The 19754-nt window shown below is 32.9% G+C and overlaps 1 protein-coding gene across 1 annotated transcript in view; it reads right to left on the bottom strand.

Annotated features, from left to right (window-relative positions):
- Positions 1 to 2442: 2442 nt before the first annotated feature.
- Ntan1 (N-terminal amidohydrolase 1) overlaps positions 2443 to 19754 on the bottom strand; it is a 29370-nt gene continuing 12058 nt past the window's right edge. The window contains exons 2-7 of the mRNA XM_077441365.1: positions 15489 to 15676; positions 14640 to 14705; positions 10550 to 10732; positions 6058 to 6278; positions 5815 to 5976; positions 2443 to 5738 (exon numbers count right to left, since the gene is read on the bottom strand). Of these exons, the coding sequence (XP_077297491.1) occupies positions 5613 to 5738; positions 5815 to 5976; positions 6058 to 6278; positions 10550 to 10732; positions 14640 to 14705; positions 15489 to 15675 (945 nt within the window). The 5' untranslated portion in view covers position 15676 and the 3' untranslated portion in view covers positions 2443 to 5612. The remainder of the gene's footprint in view (positions 5739 to 5814; positions 5977 to 6057; positions 6279 to 10549; positions 10733 to 14639; positions 14706 to 15488; positions 15677 to 19754) is intronic.

Raw genomic sequence — 19754 nt, 5'->3', positions numbered from 1 at the left:
AAACAATTTGAATTCCTCGAAAATATTCGGTCAAAAAAATATATAGATAATGCTTGCCGTTTTGTTATATAAATGACAAATCTTTTAATTGTTAAGGTCAAATATAATAAAAAACAACTACACACACCTCATCATCAAGTAATGAAAATATCATAAAATTATGCTTATATGTACATATAGATTTTTCATTCCAAATTTACCCATTTTCATTTTAAATTGACATTGAAAAGGGTCAATTTTTAATGAAAAAGGTTTAATTTGAAAAGAAAAAGGGTTGATATTAAAAGAAAAAGGGTCAATTTGAAATTAAAAACCTGTATATTTATTAATAACTTTCTGGTAGTGTGACGAATACATACATTGATTATATAATATGATGAGCATTTATAAGAATTGTTTTTTATATAAGAATAGGTTTTTGAGCTATTTTTCCTATTATGCTGTACATTAACATTAGAATAATATAATTCTATGATTAGTAACAAAATTAAATTAAATTAAATGGAATTAAATTAAATTAAAATTAAAATAGAAAATGATCAGTAGATCAGTAGCTATTAAAATATATATAAGTTGTATTGTGAACATAATTTAGTAATAATAAAAAGCATTTAAAAATCAAATTCAAATCAACAATTAATTTTTAAGCGCACTTTTCAAGTTCCTAACTACATATGTATGTTTTGGTTATTATAAAAGTGGAATAAGTCATATATAATATTTCGTTTGAGATAATTGAACTTTTGCGTAAATTTGTTTTAAAAATTATTTTGATATGTACATAAAAATATATGCATACATTATGATTCTTAGCCTTATATATGTAGATATAATCTGTCATGTACTAGTGGAATTTTATGATTACCTTGTATAATATTGATAATTTTGGTATCATAAATGAATTATTTCACTTTAATAATAGCCCGCACAATTATAAAGAAAATTGTAAAAAATAAACTTTACTTCTTTTTTTTTGTCCATGACAATTTGCAACCCTAATCGGAAAGGAGAAGCCAATTTACAGGAATCGTTTCAATGAAAATCAGAATACTTGGCAAATTCTGATAAGAAACGATTGACCTGACGTCACAAACCATGATCTGGCCAGCAGCAAGACTCAAGTATTGAGCTCCAATATACCAAAATCTCAATTTTTTTACTAGCAATGGCGATAATGATAACCTTGTCGCTTTAAAATAAGTAATTCCACTCTTTATGGCTCTTTATTTGTGTTAAGACATGTACATATGTATTTACATATGATGTCTTTCATTAATTTTGACCCAGCACTCGGGACATGATACTGAAACTGCAAACAGCAAAGTATCCAATTTTCATTCACCTGGAAATTCATTTAGTTATATATTAAAAATAAAATAACTAAAACACATATGTATATTTAATATTCCACGTTCAGTCTTATTACAAAGGAAGAAAGCAGATGTATAAATTGAAACTGAGAAAATCTAAAGCTACATATGTATTCTGAAAACCACTATACGATACAGAGCCATATATAATGATTAGATATGTATATCGAACTTGGATATATATAACTTCAAATTCATATGCAATTTGAACACTTTAAACCTTTGTTCCGGGATCGTATGCAAATAAGTGCATCCCGACATGTGCATACACTTCCAGCCGGGACGCGTTGCAAATGTAAATGCACTTTGTTAAATAAACAGAGCGTATTTTCTTTTGAGCTCGCACTGTAGCATATTATTTCTATACTCATTACTTTCAATAACATTGTCTAGTTTTATCAACAGTTTGCAATGGGTTTTATAACACCTGCATTTTATTTAATCATCCCGAGCAGTGGAATATATAAAAATAAATGTCTTAAGCCAACAATTAACGGTACTATATATGTATGTTTGTATGTATCATATATTTTATTTATTTTTAATTTATACCAGGAAGGCCTCACAGGTAATATTAATATGCGCATTCCTGGCCAGAAACATTGTACATTTGTATTATTAATATTATTATACAAAGTAAATACATATCAACATCCAAGGAGACATCTATGGTCAAATTTGTAAATTTGCAGCATTTTATACAATTCAGTGAAATTTGAGATTGCTGAAAACTCGATATTTGCTAGAAAATGGATAAGGTTGCCAATATGTTGGAACCGTTTCAATGAAAATCAGATAAATTGGAAAACTGTAGTAGAAAACAATCAACCTGGAATCACAAATACAAGGTCTAGCCACCAGAAATCAGTGGGCTTTGAACCCGTGACCACTTAGTTCGAAGCATTATATGCTTTGAACCAAGTTATATAAAAACAATTCGTTGGGAGGGGGGGTGGCCTCATGTTGAGGACTTAAAGGGTCGAATTCTTTGACCTTTAAAGCGGGCTTTAATACTATTTTTGGGCTCTTAAATAAGGATTAAGATTATTAAACCAAATTAATACACGTTTTTATGAAATAAAACTTTTATTAAAACTTTATTTACAGAGGTTTTCATTAAAATATATATATAAATTTACTAGAATTTTAACAGAATTATTTGCAAAAAAATTTACATCAGATAACCATTTCATACATTCACCGATTATACGAGCAATCACTTCCTTCGATTATTACAACTTATGCTATTATTATAATAATAATATAAAATCAAACTACAACTGTATGCGAACTGATACTATTATAATATGATTTAAATGAAATTCATCACTGGAAATGTAAAAATAATAATAAAAAAACACACAAATACACATTCAAAGTTATAAATATGCATATTGTTGAACAATATTTAACAACTTACATTATATAATTTAAATAATGACGGAGAAATTACATATTATCAATTTGGTAGATCCTTATACGATGAAAAGGAACGTTTATACAATTAACCGAGTGCTTTTGATTCAATATAAATGGCACTGAAACATTCAGTTAAATAATAACACTAAAGAAAACTTTAATTAATAAATTAAATTTAAAAAAAAAAATGGCGCTTAAATAATGTACCAGATATGATTCAGAATTGTATAATAGAAAAGTTTGTGTGAAACAGTAAAGGAATTAATTATCACAGAATAACATATCCTAATAATGATGAAGGTTGATTTGGATTATAAATATGAAAGCTTAACAGTTTAGAGACAGTCCGAGGAAATGACAGTTAGACAGGCCGTATTGTACAGAAGAACATACATCGGAGAATTACAGACAACTTGCCCAACTGTCAATCTCGACGAACTCACACTAAACATATACATACAAATTTACCAATATGAGGCAACTAGTAGTATTATGCGTTGTTTAATTTATATTATATATATTAAAATATAACAAGATATGTTGTAATTTTGACGTTCAGTCCAATAACACGCAAAGTTCATCCGTTTCTGATAGAAAAATCTCCAACCGAGCGAATATTTCGATACGTTTTAGAGATAAATTGTGACTTTGTTTGATATTGAACCGAACACATTACTGAAAATCTAAAATATGTTTCTAATGTATACACATAGTAGTGTCATAGAATAATATAGTAAAAATACATTATTAGCATCCTTTAACATGTGGACGTTTTATCTTATCAAATAATATATACATTGATACAACGATCAAAACAAAATCCACCTAATGTTTTTTTTAACTACATATATAATAATTAAGAAAAGTTTACACAAATTGGCAAAGTGAAGTAAAATAGTAAATAAGTTTAATAAAAATAAAAACGAGGCATTCACACCTGCAAGTACAGAATCACATATCACATAAGTAGGGTTGGATTGAACGAAAAGCTATGACTGAGAAAGAGTATGTTATGACTGATTGTGAGAAGGGGATGAAAAGAGGCAGAGATGTAACGGTTAGTCGCAGTTGGACCTGTGCTCCGCGCGGTTAGTCGCTAAACCTCCGCAAGTATCGTCTTAATAAACAACATGACTGACAATGTACGTGTTTGATCTTCACCTCAACCGCCACATCCCAACCGTGGTTCTGAACAGCGTCATCTGTCAGGAATCTCTACCACATATATATATAAATGTTCCCTTTTTTTTAAATGGTAATCAAACAGTTATAATTAATAGGTATACAAGATGGATGATTAATAGGTGACACAAGTTTGAATGGGTGAATTAATTTGTCATTTGAAGTGTTGAGATGATTTCAATTAATGAAATTGAATTTAGCTGAGAGCAGAGAGAAACTTTTGTCTAGATTATATAACGTGTATTATATTTTCCTTATATTAAAGATGCCTGAACTTTTATGATGAGAAGTTCAATTTATAAGAAGACCCGGCTGAGCTAGATTCTACATATTTTTTTGGAAATTGACAAAAAGTTCCTACAGGTTATATATTCTGACCGATAGGCCATAGTTTGCCTCATATAACATATCATCGATGTACAACGAAAGTCCATTAATTTTGTGAAATTGGCTTAAGAATGCTATAAAGTGCATTATATTATATAATGACCTAAATATATAAGAGAGATAATGAGAACCTATAGAGCAAATTTCATAAAATATAGAGTGAATTATAGGCGTTTAAACAATTAAAATCTTATATCGCCATATCAAGGCGAACAGGTTGGAAGATACGGGACGAACGCTTATTAAACGTCAGGGAGATTTACTTTCCGCGTGTTTAAAACGCGTTGTATACGATATTTTATCTCCAACGTAACGGCAGACGATACATTAACGTGTATTGATGACCAAAATGAGCAATATGGCAAAGTATGAAAACGATCGGATAAGAGATAAAAATGACCACTGACACGAAAGCCATGTGAAACGTAAAGGAGATATGTAATAAATAGAGTTTTTTTTCAATCTTAGCATTTTCATGTTTCATTTTTGGATTCAATGTTGGGTTTTTGCATGTTTATAGCACAATTTTTGAAACGCATACAATTTCAAACGAACATAATAAATAAAAATCAATATAAAACGACAATTATTTGGAAAAAGTTCATTTAAAATAAAAAACAGCACAAATTAGCATGAATTGTAAATAAAAATGCTAAAAATATGGGTCAAATTCAAAGTTTATTTATGTAAATGACAAAATTGTCGTTTCATTCCAAGGAAAAATTTACATAAAGTGAAAATTTTATGATATTTAAAAATATACATATTGTAAATTCTAAGTTGTAAAAAAATCCTAATTTATTTCCTTGACTAAGGGTGATTTTTACTAGGCTCTATTTAGTTCGGAAACAATTTTGTCGTGTGACGAAGTTTGGGCTCTTATCTGATCGTTTTCAAACTTTGCCATTTTGCTGGGTTTGGTCATCAATATAATTATTATCATAATTTTCAAACACAATGAACTCAAAATCATAATGATACAACTGTTGTATGCCAACGATATGCATTATACATATATCGGTGTCAATGCCTCAATTAAAATAAAACCAATATAATAAAGTCAATTAAAAGCACTAACGTAAACAAAAATAAAATACACTAAAAAAACTAAACATTAACAATTTTAATTATTTAATCATATTATATAAAAAAAAAAAAAAAAACAATTTCAAGAATTGACTATCAATGATAAAAAGTTCATGAAAAAAAAAAAACACATACATAAGTATATAAAAATAAAACAACAATAATTTTCTAATATCTAACAGGTTGCCAGAACCCTGTGTGCTCGTCTCGACGATAGTAGTGGGGTCTGTTGTCCCGAAATACTGTCACAGCCGGAAATTGATTATCCTGAATGTACTTAAACGTCGCCCTTATCTGAAATCGCAAAAATTAAACCAATTACAAACACCAACCAACACAGCCAGAACCACATTTTGATACAAAAACTCACTTCAGCTACGAAATGCGGGGGTTCGACCTGCGGAGTCGTCGACAAATGTTGCAAAATAAAATCATCAGACTGCTCCAGCCAAAGATCCACACCCCTCAAGGGATCGTAATTGAATGGACCGATACGCAGCATGCCGAGGGACGTGTCGTAAATATCAACCACCTGAAAAATCATAACAGAATTCAATTGATATATGTTTATATGTTATAATTGCATACGTTTGTTAATGGGTATGTCTGTTACTTGGTTGGCTTGAGATGATCCTCCGGCTAGATAGCGGGCTGAACGTAGAGCTCCGTCAGGTCCTTTGTCGGGGAAGGTGGCCGGGAAGAGTTCTCCGGTACGCACGTTGATTCCGACTCCGTACAGGGCTGGCCAGGCGACTCCACTCCTCAATACAGTGTTCACTTCACCCACGCAAGCCAATGTGAGGTCTATTTCGAGAGGGTGCCTATGAAATGCATCTGAAAGTAGGAATGGTTTCTGATTTAGTTTCCGGAATCATTAACAATGCATTAATAATATATGTTGATCTTAAAGTAAGGTTGGTAGATAAAATTTCAAACAAATACACAAAGTATGTACGTCATATTTTAAAATCTTTCCAGTGTTTTTTTTTATTTGAATTAATAATATAACCTTAAAGTTTCATTCCTATACAAGTATTGAAGCAGATTCAAAATGGCCGCTGAATTTGACTATGTAACATTTTTTATCGTAAATCTAATTTATACGACCATGTTAATAAGGTAGAAAAAAAACATTATACATATTTTCCTCAAATATAATTTAACACACTAACATACATATTTTTCATAATAACACAATAACAAAAAAAATCAAGTTTTTTACTTGCCGGAACAGAGACGTAAGAATCTTTACTAAGTGTGACCCACTGAATTCGAATATGACAATGATTTTCTTTGGGTTTCTTCTATATATGTAAAACTATAAATTTCTTCTATATAAATATAAAACTGACCCAACGAATACATAATGTTCTTTTTCGAATGGCTCCTATTCCAAGAGCTATTCGAATTCTCAATGAAATCATTGCTGCCGAGACTGAATGTGATATTTTCCACCTTAGTGAGCGTAAATTGTCGGAAATTACTCTAACCCATTTATCTGGTAGTCTGCGCTCATCATTGTTTTCATGATTGATTGTGATTTATAAGTGAAATTTTGATTAACTCTCTTCCATTTGGGCCTTACAGGGATGGTTTGTATTTGTAGTTGTTTCTTACATATTTATTGAAACTGCCTGTATGTGCAAGGCATTCCTTATGCTATATTTTTTTTATTTGATATTTTTACTTTATCTGTTATTATTAAATGCTATTTTTTATGTTTATTTATGGATGTATTTATGTTTATGTTCAAATGTATTTTTTTATGTATAATTGATGAGTATATTATTTTCGTTATGTATTAATTTATGTTTAATTGTTATTTTGTTTTTTTTTGTGTTATATTTTTTGACCATTGTGGCGCTTTAGGAATTCCTGTTATGCCACAATGATCTGTTTAGAATAAAATAAATAAATAAATAAATAATGATTTTTCCATCAAAATATAACAGTTATTAATAGTTATTATTATTATGATGTTATGATTGTGTAACTGGCCACAGTGACGCAATCATAATATCATAGTACTCTGTAATGTCACTGTGGCTAATGTCAAGAAATAAAAAAATAAGATCTAGAGAAAAAAAAAGAGTATTTTTAACTTTTAAAATTCGCTAGATAAGTAAATGTATAAATGAAATTATTTTTAAGCAATAAAAAATCATAATCAATAAATAAAAAGCTTCGTGTAATGGCATATAGCCTCTATGTATATATCGATTTACGGCCAAATGTGTCAGATCTGACATTTCACAGCTAGAACTACATCTATTCACTGAGCGTTATCTGCGAGACAAGTATTCAATAAGAAGTTATGTTGTATCTAATTGTTAATATCACTTATCAAATAGTTTTTTACTAGCCTCTTATTGTTGAAACTTTTTTGCTCAGAGCATGGAGCGGAGCAGTTGCAAAAATAGTCGGCTCCAATTCACTGGACTTTAAACGCCTATAACTTTATCATTTTCTCACGATATCTTATAAAATTTGCATTATTGACTCTCACTATCTCTCATATATATTTTAACTACACAAATAGGTTATATAATGAATGATAATTAGAACACACACATCAAATAAGACGTTTCCGGACAGATGCATCTCCGTAAAAATACATATAGGAAACAATATGAACACGACGCGGGCAATAAATAATAGGTTTGAAACATTTCCCCCGTACGTTCGACGTGAAATTAGAAGTCGTAATCTGAAAAGTATCATTCGATTAGATTGGTGTAATTTGATTGCGTTCGTGAGTGAACGGTTGTTTTGTTTGCGCATTGTTGTTTGGACCACTGCATTATTGGGACCTGCGTAAGAAACAGTACGAGTAAAAGTAAGATAAGTGTGGATTAAAAATAATAAAAAAAAATAAACACACACGGCACAAAAAAGTTTGACAAGTGCGCGTATAATCCGAGAGAACAAATTATTACATTAGAAATCGATTGGCGGTAAATGTGCGAATGTTCCTCGACGCAATCATTGATATTTTTTTAAGTGAGTTATGTTTCAGGAAACAAAAACCGATTGACCGGCACTTTCTTATTGCCCATTCGCAGACATCGTCACATTCAAAAGTGAACCAAGTCCGCCAAAAAGTACATAAAAATGCCTCATAGTTATCAGCCGTTTGAACTAAAGTCATGAGCATTTGTAAGAGTAGCAGCATAGATCAATGGTTAACATTTTATTTATATCGAACATGTACATACATACATTCGCCTTTACATATGGCTCCAAAGCGACGAGTGTACTAATATAGATACAATACATACAATAATACAATCAATACAAGCAGTGCTGGCCTTACACCCGATGGCGCCCCCGGGCAATTTTTTCTAAACACCCTTAGAAAAAACTTTCGCTTTTGGCGCTATAATTTTAAAATTTAAAGCGCCTTTGGCGTATCGTGTGGCGCCCTAACTTATATGGCGCCCTGGGGCGCCGCCCGTCCCAGCCCCCCCCCCCCTAAAACCGGCACTGAATACAAGCATTTTATACAATGCGAAATCATACAATCATCCACAGTGACATCTATGGATACAATTTTGCAGCATTATATTATAGAAATTGGCGAACCTAAAGACGTTGAATAACTCAAGATTTGCAAGATACATAGATTGGAAAGGAAATTCCAACTTACAGGAACCGTTTCAATGAAAACAAGAAAAATTAGCAAACTATGATAGGAAGCGATCGACCTGGAGTCACAAGACAAGGTCTAGCCAACAGCTACTAGTGGGAATCAAACCATGACTACTCCGCTCGAAGGCATAGTATGCTAACCACAAATCCACGCTGCTGGTTATGAACATGTAATGGTTTCAATTCCTGGCTGTGCTGCTGGCCAAACTTTTGATATGTATGTAACTCCAAGATCGATCGTTTCCTATAAGAGTTCGCCAATTTATCTGATTTCATTGAAAATTGGCAACCCTGTCCTATTTCTCGCAAAATTCGAGTCTACATGTCGAATTTGCTGATTTATAAAATGCTGCAAATTTGTATTGATTGACTCATTGACGTATTGATCGACCTTAAAACGTATTGATTGACTTGATCCATCATTTCTAAGCCAGTAGTGATTAGTCTTGGGTTCGAGGTCTGGTTGTGTGATTTGAAGTATTTCTGCGGTGCTGCTGGTTGGATTTGGATATTTCTGACTCCAAATCCATGATTTCCTAATCAGAATTTGCCAACTTGTTTGATTTAATTGTTGAAACGGTTCCTCGAAAATTGGCCACCTATTCTCTATTTGTCACTACTAGATATCCCAAATCCGAATATTCGAATACTTTTTATACGGACTTTATTTTCAATCTATTTGATGTTACAAATAATGATTCTCTTAAAATTTTAATCATATCTTGAACTTCTTGAACAAATAAATAATTAAAAGCAAATAAATAATTAAAAGCAAATAAATAATTTAATTCAATATTCGATATTCGAATATTTGGGATCCCTAGTCACTACTGTCTGACTGAATATGGTTTCAAATTTAAATTTGAACAAGTTTGGCCATAATTTAAATGGTACCCAAGAGAAAACAAAACTTCATCTATTGTTACTACGTACATACATAGATAAAGTTAATATACGTACAAGGACATATTTATGTATCAGTGGCCTGGTGGACGCATTCATGCATTTGACACACACAAATCTGTCAATCGACAGCTCTTGAAACGGTGTTCACCAGGCCAATAGTATTGGGAATTAATTTAATATGAAATCTTTCAACATAAGAAGCATTTACAGTTTTACAGTCTTTATACGACGAACATTAAGAAGTAGCTTTCTAAATACAATACATAGAACGGAATGAAAAGAGAGAAGGGATAGTGCTGTGAACAATTTATGAGAGGAACTATCTTTACCATTACAACTGCGCATCAACATCAAGTGCAGTTGAGTACGTACTAAAACATCATCAAAAACAAAAACACGCACACAACCAGACTCAGCTCACGGCTCCACTGAAATAATCACCATAAATAATCAATAAGGAGTTACGAGTCGAGGGCCAGCTGAGAGTGAATGGGAATGAAGATGGACATTAAAAATATTGTTAGCATCATGGGAAATATACATATACATACGCATAATGGAGGCGAAGAGGTCCTCGGAGTACCGGTGAGGATCAGCGAACCCTCCCACCATCTGGAGCTCGAGCCGACCCTCAGGATAGACTATGGCCAGCTCCTGGACACGGGCCACCAGGTTTATCACTGCTTCTTCGGTACCCGAACCATCCAGATGGGCCAAAGCTACTGCTCCAGAACCTGAAAACATCAAACGAATAATGAGACCTTGAACTGTTTCAGTGCGTAGACATGCTCCAGCAAAACCCAAAACAGTATCTTTGAGGTCACTGCTCTATGTACAACGTAATATGAATTGTCTTCTACATATTTCAAAATCAATCTACTCTTGAAGCATACGAACTCTATTCTGCTCCAATTATAATAGCCAGCAGTATTTATGTATTACATTTTATACCAGGAAGGGCCTTGCAGGTAAACCCGAATGCGCCTTCCTGGCCAATTACAAACAATACAGCATTTTTATTATACAAGTCGCTGAATTACGAGACACTGAAAACTCGCAAATTAACGGGACATCTATGAATTATACATATATTTTTATTGTACATTATTCATACTCAAATAGTGGTGACATAGTAGGCAGGAAGGATTTTAGCCAGTTTTTAATCGGGAACCGTTTCAACAATGAAATCAGATAAAATGCCAAAGTCTGATAGGAAATGATCGACCTGGAGTCACAAATATCCAGGTCTGACCAGCAGCACTACACATATACTCAGCTCATGGGATCAAACCCGGCGCCTCTCGACGCTAAGCAGAAGCTTAACGACCGAATTATGCTGCTGGCTAAGTATGGCTCGGTGGTTGCGTTTGTGTTTAGCACTGAGAGGTTCCGTGCTAATCTTTAATACTGCTGGTTAGACTTGTATATTTGTGACTCCAAGTCGATCGTTTCTTATCAGCTTTTGCCAATTTATCTGATTTTCGTTGAAACGGTTCCTCAAATTGGTAAAAATCATCCTACTTGCTGTCACAAGTATCTGAATTTGATTTAAGTACAATATGTAAAAATTTATGTACAATTCTAAATCCATAGATGTCTCAATGGATTCATTAATTAATTGTTAATTTCGTGTTCTCACGCCCCTCGAAATACAGTGATTTATGTAATAAAAATGCTGCAATGTTTGTAATTAATTGCTAGGAAGGCGCATTGGGGTCTACCTGTCAGGCCTTCCTGGTAAATATTATATACATATGTGTAAAAAAAATGTATCCATGCTGTAGATTATCTTATGGGTATAATGCGTTCTAAGCTTTTGTGTATTTTGTAGTGTTTTTTGGATTTTTGAAATTCGCTTAAAACTCAGTTGGGTTAGTTTAGGTTGTGGTTTTAGCTCTAAATGAAGAAGTTAAGTAAAGTTGAGTTGGATGAAAGTTTGCTTAGTATCAGGATGTACGTATAAGACCGAGAAGATGGGAAAATCAGATGTTCAATCTGCGAAGCACTCGAAATATGGTGAAGTAAGATTGCTAAATATCAGTATGGTACATACGTAGAAGACCCAAAAGATGATAAAATCATTAGTTCGATATATGTACGAAGTGCTCCAAATATGGTGAAGTAAGGTTGCTTAATATCACTATGTACATATGTACGTAGAAGACCCAGAAGATGAAAGAATCATAAGTTCAATCTGCTAAGAAGATAAATTATTCTAGAAGATTCTAATCGAAACCTCTGACCCAATATTACATGAAAAAGAAATTGAAGATCAAGGAATGTCAAAAGTGCCAGCCAACAGATGATCTAATTATAGTAAAGCAATATTAAATTTAGACCCATTTAAACCACTTTTAGTCTTCTGAGCTATGTATAATAATGCCAATTTTTTATGAAAATATCTTATTGAACTTTGTTTTGATACTGCTGGATTCAATATCTCCAATAATTGCTCTGCATTCTACAATATCTACTACATCTTATAAAATGTTTCAAACCACGTTTTAAGCATTATTTAGGTTATAACATCAATTCCTAAGCCATCTTCCTAAGTTCCAAGCTAATTTCAAACCTTCCAAACTGTTTGCTACCAAATTTGTGGCAACTAATTAATCTGTAAAATCTGGATCACATAAGCCGTAATATATGTATGTATGTATACGTCCAATTAAAAAAATAATAAAAACAAGAAGAATTTCGAGATTGAGTCGGTAGGTGTTGGCGAAGGCTCAAATTGTGCACAAGCCTACTCTCGCATATTTAATGATGCACCGCAGCAGGGTGGCATTCATCTCTGGCAATGCAACGCGCCATAAAACACTTGATTTATCGCATAATTTATGCGGTAAGTCCCAGCAGTGTATACACACGCGCTTCGGCCATCGAAAGGGTTAATCGACCGCCACCGGGTGCATAAATCGACACGTTATTGCTTCATTGCAAATAATGCATCGGCGATTGAGTGCATCCGCTTGAATTCGACCAGTTAATACTTCTGGGTGCCAATATTTTTTCCGATTCACAAAAAAGTTCTGGAACTCTTCCTCAAACGTATGTACATGTACACATGTATTGTATGTACTTCCGAGAAAGCCGTAGTAATGTATCAAGAAGCTTATAAGGATCAAAAAAATTAACCAGTTTCCAAAAAAAGTAACACAAATGACAAAAGACAAAAACCAAAACAGACGCGATATTCTTTAGTGTTAATGTAAAACATAAGCCGAATTCAAATCTGAAAATCCCCTATGGAGAAAGTCTGAAATGACAATCAGTAATAAAATATTTAGGAGTAACGTTCGATAAAAGAATGAGATGGACACCTCACATTGAGGCAGCGAAATGCAAGACGATGCGAGGTATATCCTCAATATACCCAATATTTAATCACCATAGTTCTTTATCAACTCAAAATAAAATAAAATTATATCGCGCGCTCATATTACCATTTTCAACAAATGCTTCACCTGTATGGAATAACGCCTCGAATAATAACCTTTCCAAGCTCCAAATAATACAAAATAAATCTCTAAAATTTATTTATAACACACCCATATATACTAACTTGAAAAAACTGCATGCCATAAATAGTATTCCGTTTGTTACAGACATTACTAACAAACTAACCAGTAGATTCTATGACATAATCACTAATAACCATACTAACACACTTGTGAAGAGTCTCGGTGATTACAACAAAACGTCTATACCCTTCAGGTATAAACGCAGATTACCCAAACACAATCTGCTTTAGATCGTCGACTTTAGAGAATCTTAAATTAATATTATGTATTAGATGTCTTATGAGCATTTATAAGAATTGTAAATAGGTTTTTGAGTATTTTTCCTATTATGCTGTACATTAGCATTAGAATAATATAATACTATGATTACTAACAAAATTAAAATAAAATTGTAAAATAGAAAATGATCAGTAGATCAGTAGCTATTAAAATAGATATAAGATGTATTGTGAAAATAATTTCGTAATAATAAAAAAGCATTTAAAAATCAAATCAAAGACAAATGAAGTCCAATATGAAGAAAAATACATCCAAAGCCGGCCACTTATCGCTCCCCCACCTCTTTCCCACCCTTAAGGACGCTTCGTTTGGTTAGAACTCAAATATAACTCAAGAGAACTCAAAAAGTTTTATTTATGTGAATATTGACAATATTAGATGCAGGATCGGGGTTTCCAGCTTCGAGAATAATATTCAATCGAACCTTAATTGGAACCCTCCAAGTCACGAAGGTGGTCTTGCTAAGGGATTTAGAAACTTACAGTACGTATGGACAATAGGGATTGCAATTTACTGTAAAATTTTATAAACCGGTAAACGGTAAATTATTTTTTCTACTCGCGGTATACCAGTGATTTACCGGTAAATCAAAAAATACCTGTATTTACCGATGGCGAAATTTTACCGGTATACCGGTACACCAGTATAGCAATCCCTAATGGGCAACTATCAAATATCCACTTCCCCCCCCCCCCCTTCCCTATCAAGCGATGAAAGTTTCTCGGTTTGTCATGATTTTTATTATTTGAATAAAAGTTCGTGCTGTGGATGAGGGTTTTATGTTGATTTCGGTGATTTTCTGGTGTGAACGTGCTTTGGGGAAGTTGAATGTGTTTACCTGAATGTCTCACGACGACGATTATGCACGACGTGGTGTCGTCAGATCCCAAGATGGTCACATTCTCTGGAAAACAAATCGGTTTCATTAACACGTGTATGTAATACAGCCTAATACACAACTTAAAACATGATTTCTGTGCATTATAATAATAATAATACAAACTCCATATAAAAAATATCTCTACGATAGATAGACCAGCAGTATGGCTTAAGAGGGCTGTATACCTGAAACCTTAATTTTGTTGCCGTTCCTCTCTTCGATATATACATTGAGGGAATGTATATATTGAGTGAATGTGACAATAAATACCAATATATATATATTGAATGAATGCGACAGTTGCGCTTCGACCAGATAATACGTATTTTAAATCGACAAAATCGAGGTTTCGTATTCTCCTATTTTCTCCTCCGAAACTAGACCAATTTAAAAAATATTTCATCATCGGTATGAGAAAGATATTTTCTATGTTTGTGTGCACGTATTTTTTTTTTAAATCAACCGTTAAATAAGCACGCTCGACTCTTTTCGTGGGTGTAAAAAAGAGGCGATTTTATATATGTTTGGCGGCTCCTAGCTCCTATAGAAAATAACTAATCAAAAAAATGAAACCACAGAAGCATGCCTATGGTGGATATCCATAGCATATAAAAAAATAATTTCTCTAGCGCCATAATTGAGGAAGGGAGACGTGTAATACGTTTGTATGGACAAGGCGCTGGTGTCCAGCCCTCTTAATGGTCAGCTGATGATTTGAGTATGACTCGACACTGTTTTGAACTACATAGGATCAAACCTGATAATGGAGATGACTTAATACTAAGTTAAATATTTAACAAAACCAACTGTCTTGAGGCAGAGTGGCAGCCATCTCTCTCTGCCTGACGTAGAGCAACCCCATGGCGCCTACGACCTTTGTTTGCGTGGTCAGCAGATGAGAAGCACTCTCCCGATATACGGGATGAGCTGCAAATAGCTGCCTGGACTCTGCAGGCCATTCTTCCTGAAGTACTCCGTTCAACACCAGCACCATCCTGAAACAAACAAGACAAACACTTGAGTATACCTTTTTATACCAAAAAAAAAAAAAATCAAAATCGCAGTAATATATTCAATAGTCATATAAAAATACGACAAAAAAAGATTAAATGTGCAGGTTCGTAGGTATATACATATATATACTATAGGTAAGTATCGTAAAAAGTAAAATTTATCGATTTCGACCGGGTCATGTGAGTTTCCTGTCAGCTGACGAATAAAAATCGTGCAGTTTGCTTGGGTCATTATGAAAATCTCGTCATTCGATTTCGTATGCGCATAATATACATAAATAGTTGAAGGATTCGATGTCAGAACGACTTAAGTAAGTTTGAAGTTTTGTCAATATTCTATAGCTTGGTTCTGAAGGACTTGAATTTATATTTATAACTTTAACAAAGATTACTTTCTATCTGTTCAATGACACAAAGAGAAACTATCGGAGAAGTATTTTATGTACTATTTTTTTTACATAGATATACATATACTCTCTAATGATTAGAGGGTGCAAAAAACATTTCTTCGTTTCCTATATAGGAAATAGTATGGGTATTACCCATATCTCTACTCCACTCCTTTCCTTTTTGGCATGCTTGGGTATAATTCCCTTGAATTTTGGAAAACCTTCTCATTACTTCGTTTTGTTTTCCAGATTCAGCGTGGTAATACGTCATGCCTGTCGGTGCTGGTCAGTTGGGACTTTATATCCCTTATAATTATGTACGTGGTAAACATCATTATTTGATGATTGTACCTTCTTCCCGCATAGTTCTTAGTAGCATCAACTTAAAACATGATTTCTGTGCACTATAATAATAATACAAACTCCATATATGTAAAAGATCTCTACGATAGATAGACCAGCAGTATGATTTAATGGTAGCGTGTATGTTTGGCACCAAGTGATCAGTGGGTTCGATCCGCCATACTGCTGGTTAGATTTGGTGGTATTTGTGACTCCAAATCGATCGTTTCTTATCGGAGTTTGCCAATTTTATCTGATCATTGTTGAAACGGTTCCTCAAAATTGGCAAAAAATCATCTTTCCTGTTGTCACAAATCTTCTGTATTTATTGTGTGTACAATTTGTAAAAATTATGTACAAAATCTAAATCCATAGATGTCTTAATAGATTAATTCTGTAATTAATTGTTATTTCGTGTTCTCCAGCTTCTGAAAATACAGTGATTTACGTAATAATAAAATGTTGCATTTTTTGTAATTAATTGTCCAGGAAGTCGCATTGGGGTCTTCCTGTCAAGCCGAAGGGCATGACGTATTACCACGTAGAAGCTGGAGAACAAAATGAATTAATGAGAGGTTTCTCCAAAGTTCAAGAGAATTATACCCAAGCAAGCCAAAAAGGAAGGGAGTAGAGTAGAGATATGGGTAATACCCATACTCTTTCCTATATAGGAAACGAAGAAATGCTTTTTGCACCCTCTCAATCATTACAGAGTAATTTGCTGCATGCAGATTCCACAAAATCGCATTATAATCAAATATAATGAGTATTGCGTTCAATTAAGTCCTTCTTCTTCTGGGTCGCTCGTTATTTAATTCGAGCGATATGTAAAAACGGAACGACGACGTTCATTAGAATTGTTATTATTCAAAACCGGCGACCGTTCACAATGGGTTAAACTTATTGAATATTCAATGCGAAAGTTCAAGAATATAACCTCACATAGTACGTACTCGTGTACTATGTAGGTACTTATACCCGTTACCATAAAATGCTACGGGCTATTTTGCAATTAAATATTAATTTCCCTGAATAAATCGATAATGCAAGGAAGAAATGTAAAGCTTCATCTATTGTGTAAGTATAATAAGGTATAGAGTGTATCTTGGGAAATAACATTTTAAAAAATGTGACAAATATCATAATTGAATAGGACATGTAATTGAGCTACGTATTTGTATTAAAGTATGATGAATTTTATATTGAATTAAAAATAAAATCGTTCAGAAACGGATGTATGTAATATAATATAAAAAAATATATACCTGGGGACAAAATTCGAACGGAAACTATGTTTTAATTAGCATATAGATCTTTACTAAACGGTTTAAGTGTAAATATATACAATCTTATATACGCTTTCCTTCGTCATATCCGGTATATACGTGCATTTATTTAATTGGAATTAAATTATTTAGTTTGTATAGTGTGCGGAGAGTTCTTAACATTATTTATACATATATCTATTAAAGGGAATTAAAAATTGATTTAAATGTCCGTTTTTGAAATCGTGACAAATCTTTACAAAATTTTGTAGCCATTTGTCTGTCGTAGTAGTCTTTCAAAGTTTGACAAGATTTCTGCCAACATGACTGATATAATTTAAATTTAAATTAATTAAATAAGGTTTTTTTCACAGTGCAATACAATCTGTCGGGTGATCCTAGATGTACATAGGATCGCTTTGGTAGTTACAACTTTTTTTTTTAAATGATTCATATATGTATTTTATAAGAATTTAATAATAATAATATAGTTTATAACAATAAATACATACATACATATATGTAGATATAATTTTTGTTCTACAGAAGTTTCTCGCGCGTCAACTCGCAATGTTTGAACCATTACGTTTGTAATGTATCTTTTAATTTTTAATCAAAATTAAAATAAAATTTAAACTAGAAATAATTTAAATATTATTATCTTAATGAGAGTTTTTTATAATAATAATTTTATATTATACTAGTGGTCCTCCGCTCGGTAAATGGAAATTAAATAAAAATCATGAAAAATTCTTCATTTGTTTTTTTTATTAAATTTATTTGAATAAAAAAATGTATATTATTTAACGGCCGACCAATTCACAAACGTCTTTGACCAATCCAGCCAAACAGAAACGACTTTGACGACAGCCAATCAGAAACGACTTTGACAACAGCCAATCAGAAACGAACTACAGATGCCGTTTCAGTTTTATATATAAGATTTAAATAAAATTGCCAAATTCAAGAGTAAAGATTGATAGCCCATTTTTTTAACGGCGTTTTAAATACTGCAATAAATCAAAGTGACTGTATATTAAAATTACAATTATTCTTAATCAACTTCAGTTTATTTATTAATCAGCAACTTGAATTACAGACATTTTTATACAGCCTTTAAATATATGTATATAGATAATTTTAAAATAAAATGAACTTAAATCGAATGTAATTTGTAAGAAAATCAGGTTTATTTAGAAATGCAAATATTAGAGATTTTGTATATGTATAACAAAAAGTAATTTAGTTTTTAAAAATTTCGTTGGAAACCCGTTGCTAAGCAATTTGGTTGAAACCACTGTATATAGCCAAAAAAATCAACTCCATTTAGACAAATCGTGAAGTTATCACTTTGAGCTCTTATCGCAGCCAAAGACCCTACGTGAGACTTGTCTGCCGACAAATTTCTCAGCGAACTTTAAACCACTCATATCACACAAAAAGTCCTTCTCAAAAATGTTCAACATGCACTTTTGGTATAAGCAAGCATAGCTCAGATAAGGCTCAGAGGGATCGTAATCTCATGAGATTTCGCTAACGATAAGAGCTCAACGCGCCATTGTCGAAACCTCATCGGTCCCGGTCCGCTTTGCATAATATAAAAGCGAAAACAAAAAAAAACATGGAGGGGGAACAAAGAGTCGAGTTTTGAAAAAGCCGGCGAGGACACAACAAATAAGCCGCAAGTCACAGATATTGTAGTTTGATCGTGACAAGTGGTAACTGAATGATTGGGGGGCTCCAGATTAGGATCGGGGGCGCCACGGGGCGCCTGGGGCAGATGGCCGCCACTCACGACCCACTACATCTCAGATATACCAGTTCTACTATACTACATATAGTACCTAATCGGTATATCGTCCGGATTATGTTTGCATTGCCCTAATTGAGGTGATTCGGTGCGTACGTGGATGCTATAAGATGATATGCTATCGGTTGGGCAATTTGTCGCGGCGACATACTATTGAGTACCTATGTACTGGCAGTGCTGAAACTAACCCTAAAGAAGGATTTATTCCAAAGGCTAATGAGGTCATTTTCTGTAAAACTATTATTCAATATGAA

The sequence above is a fragment of the Arctopsyche grandis genome, chromosome 11 (assembly GCF_051622035.1).
Source record: "Arctopsyche grandis isolate Sample6627 chromosome 11, ASM5162203v2, whole genome shotgun sequence".
Classification (NCBI taxonomy): Eukaryota; Metazoa; Arthropoda; class Insecta; order Trichoptera; family Hydropsychidae; genus Arctopsyche; species Arctopsyche grandis.
The sequence above is the reverse complement of the archived record's forward strand: the minus strand, read 5'-3'. Positions and strand labels throughout refer to the sequence as shown.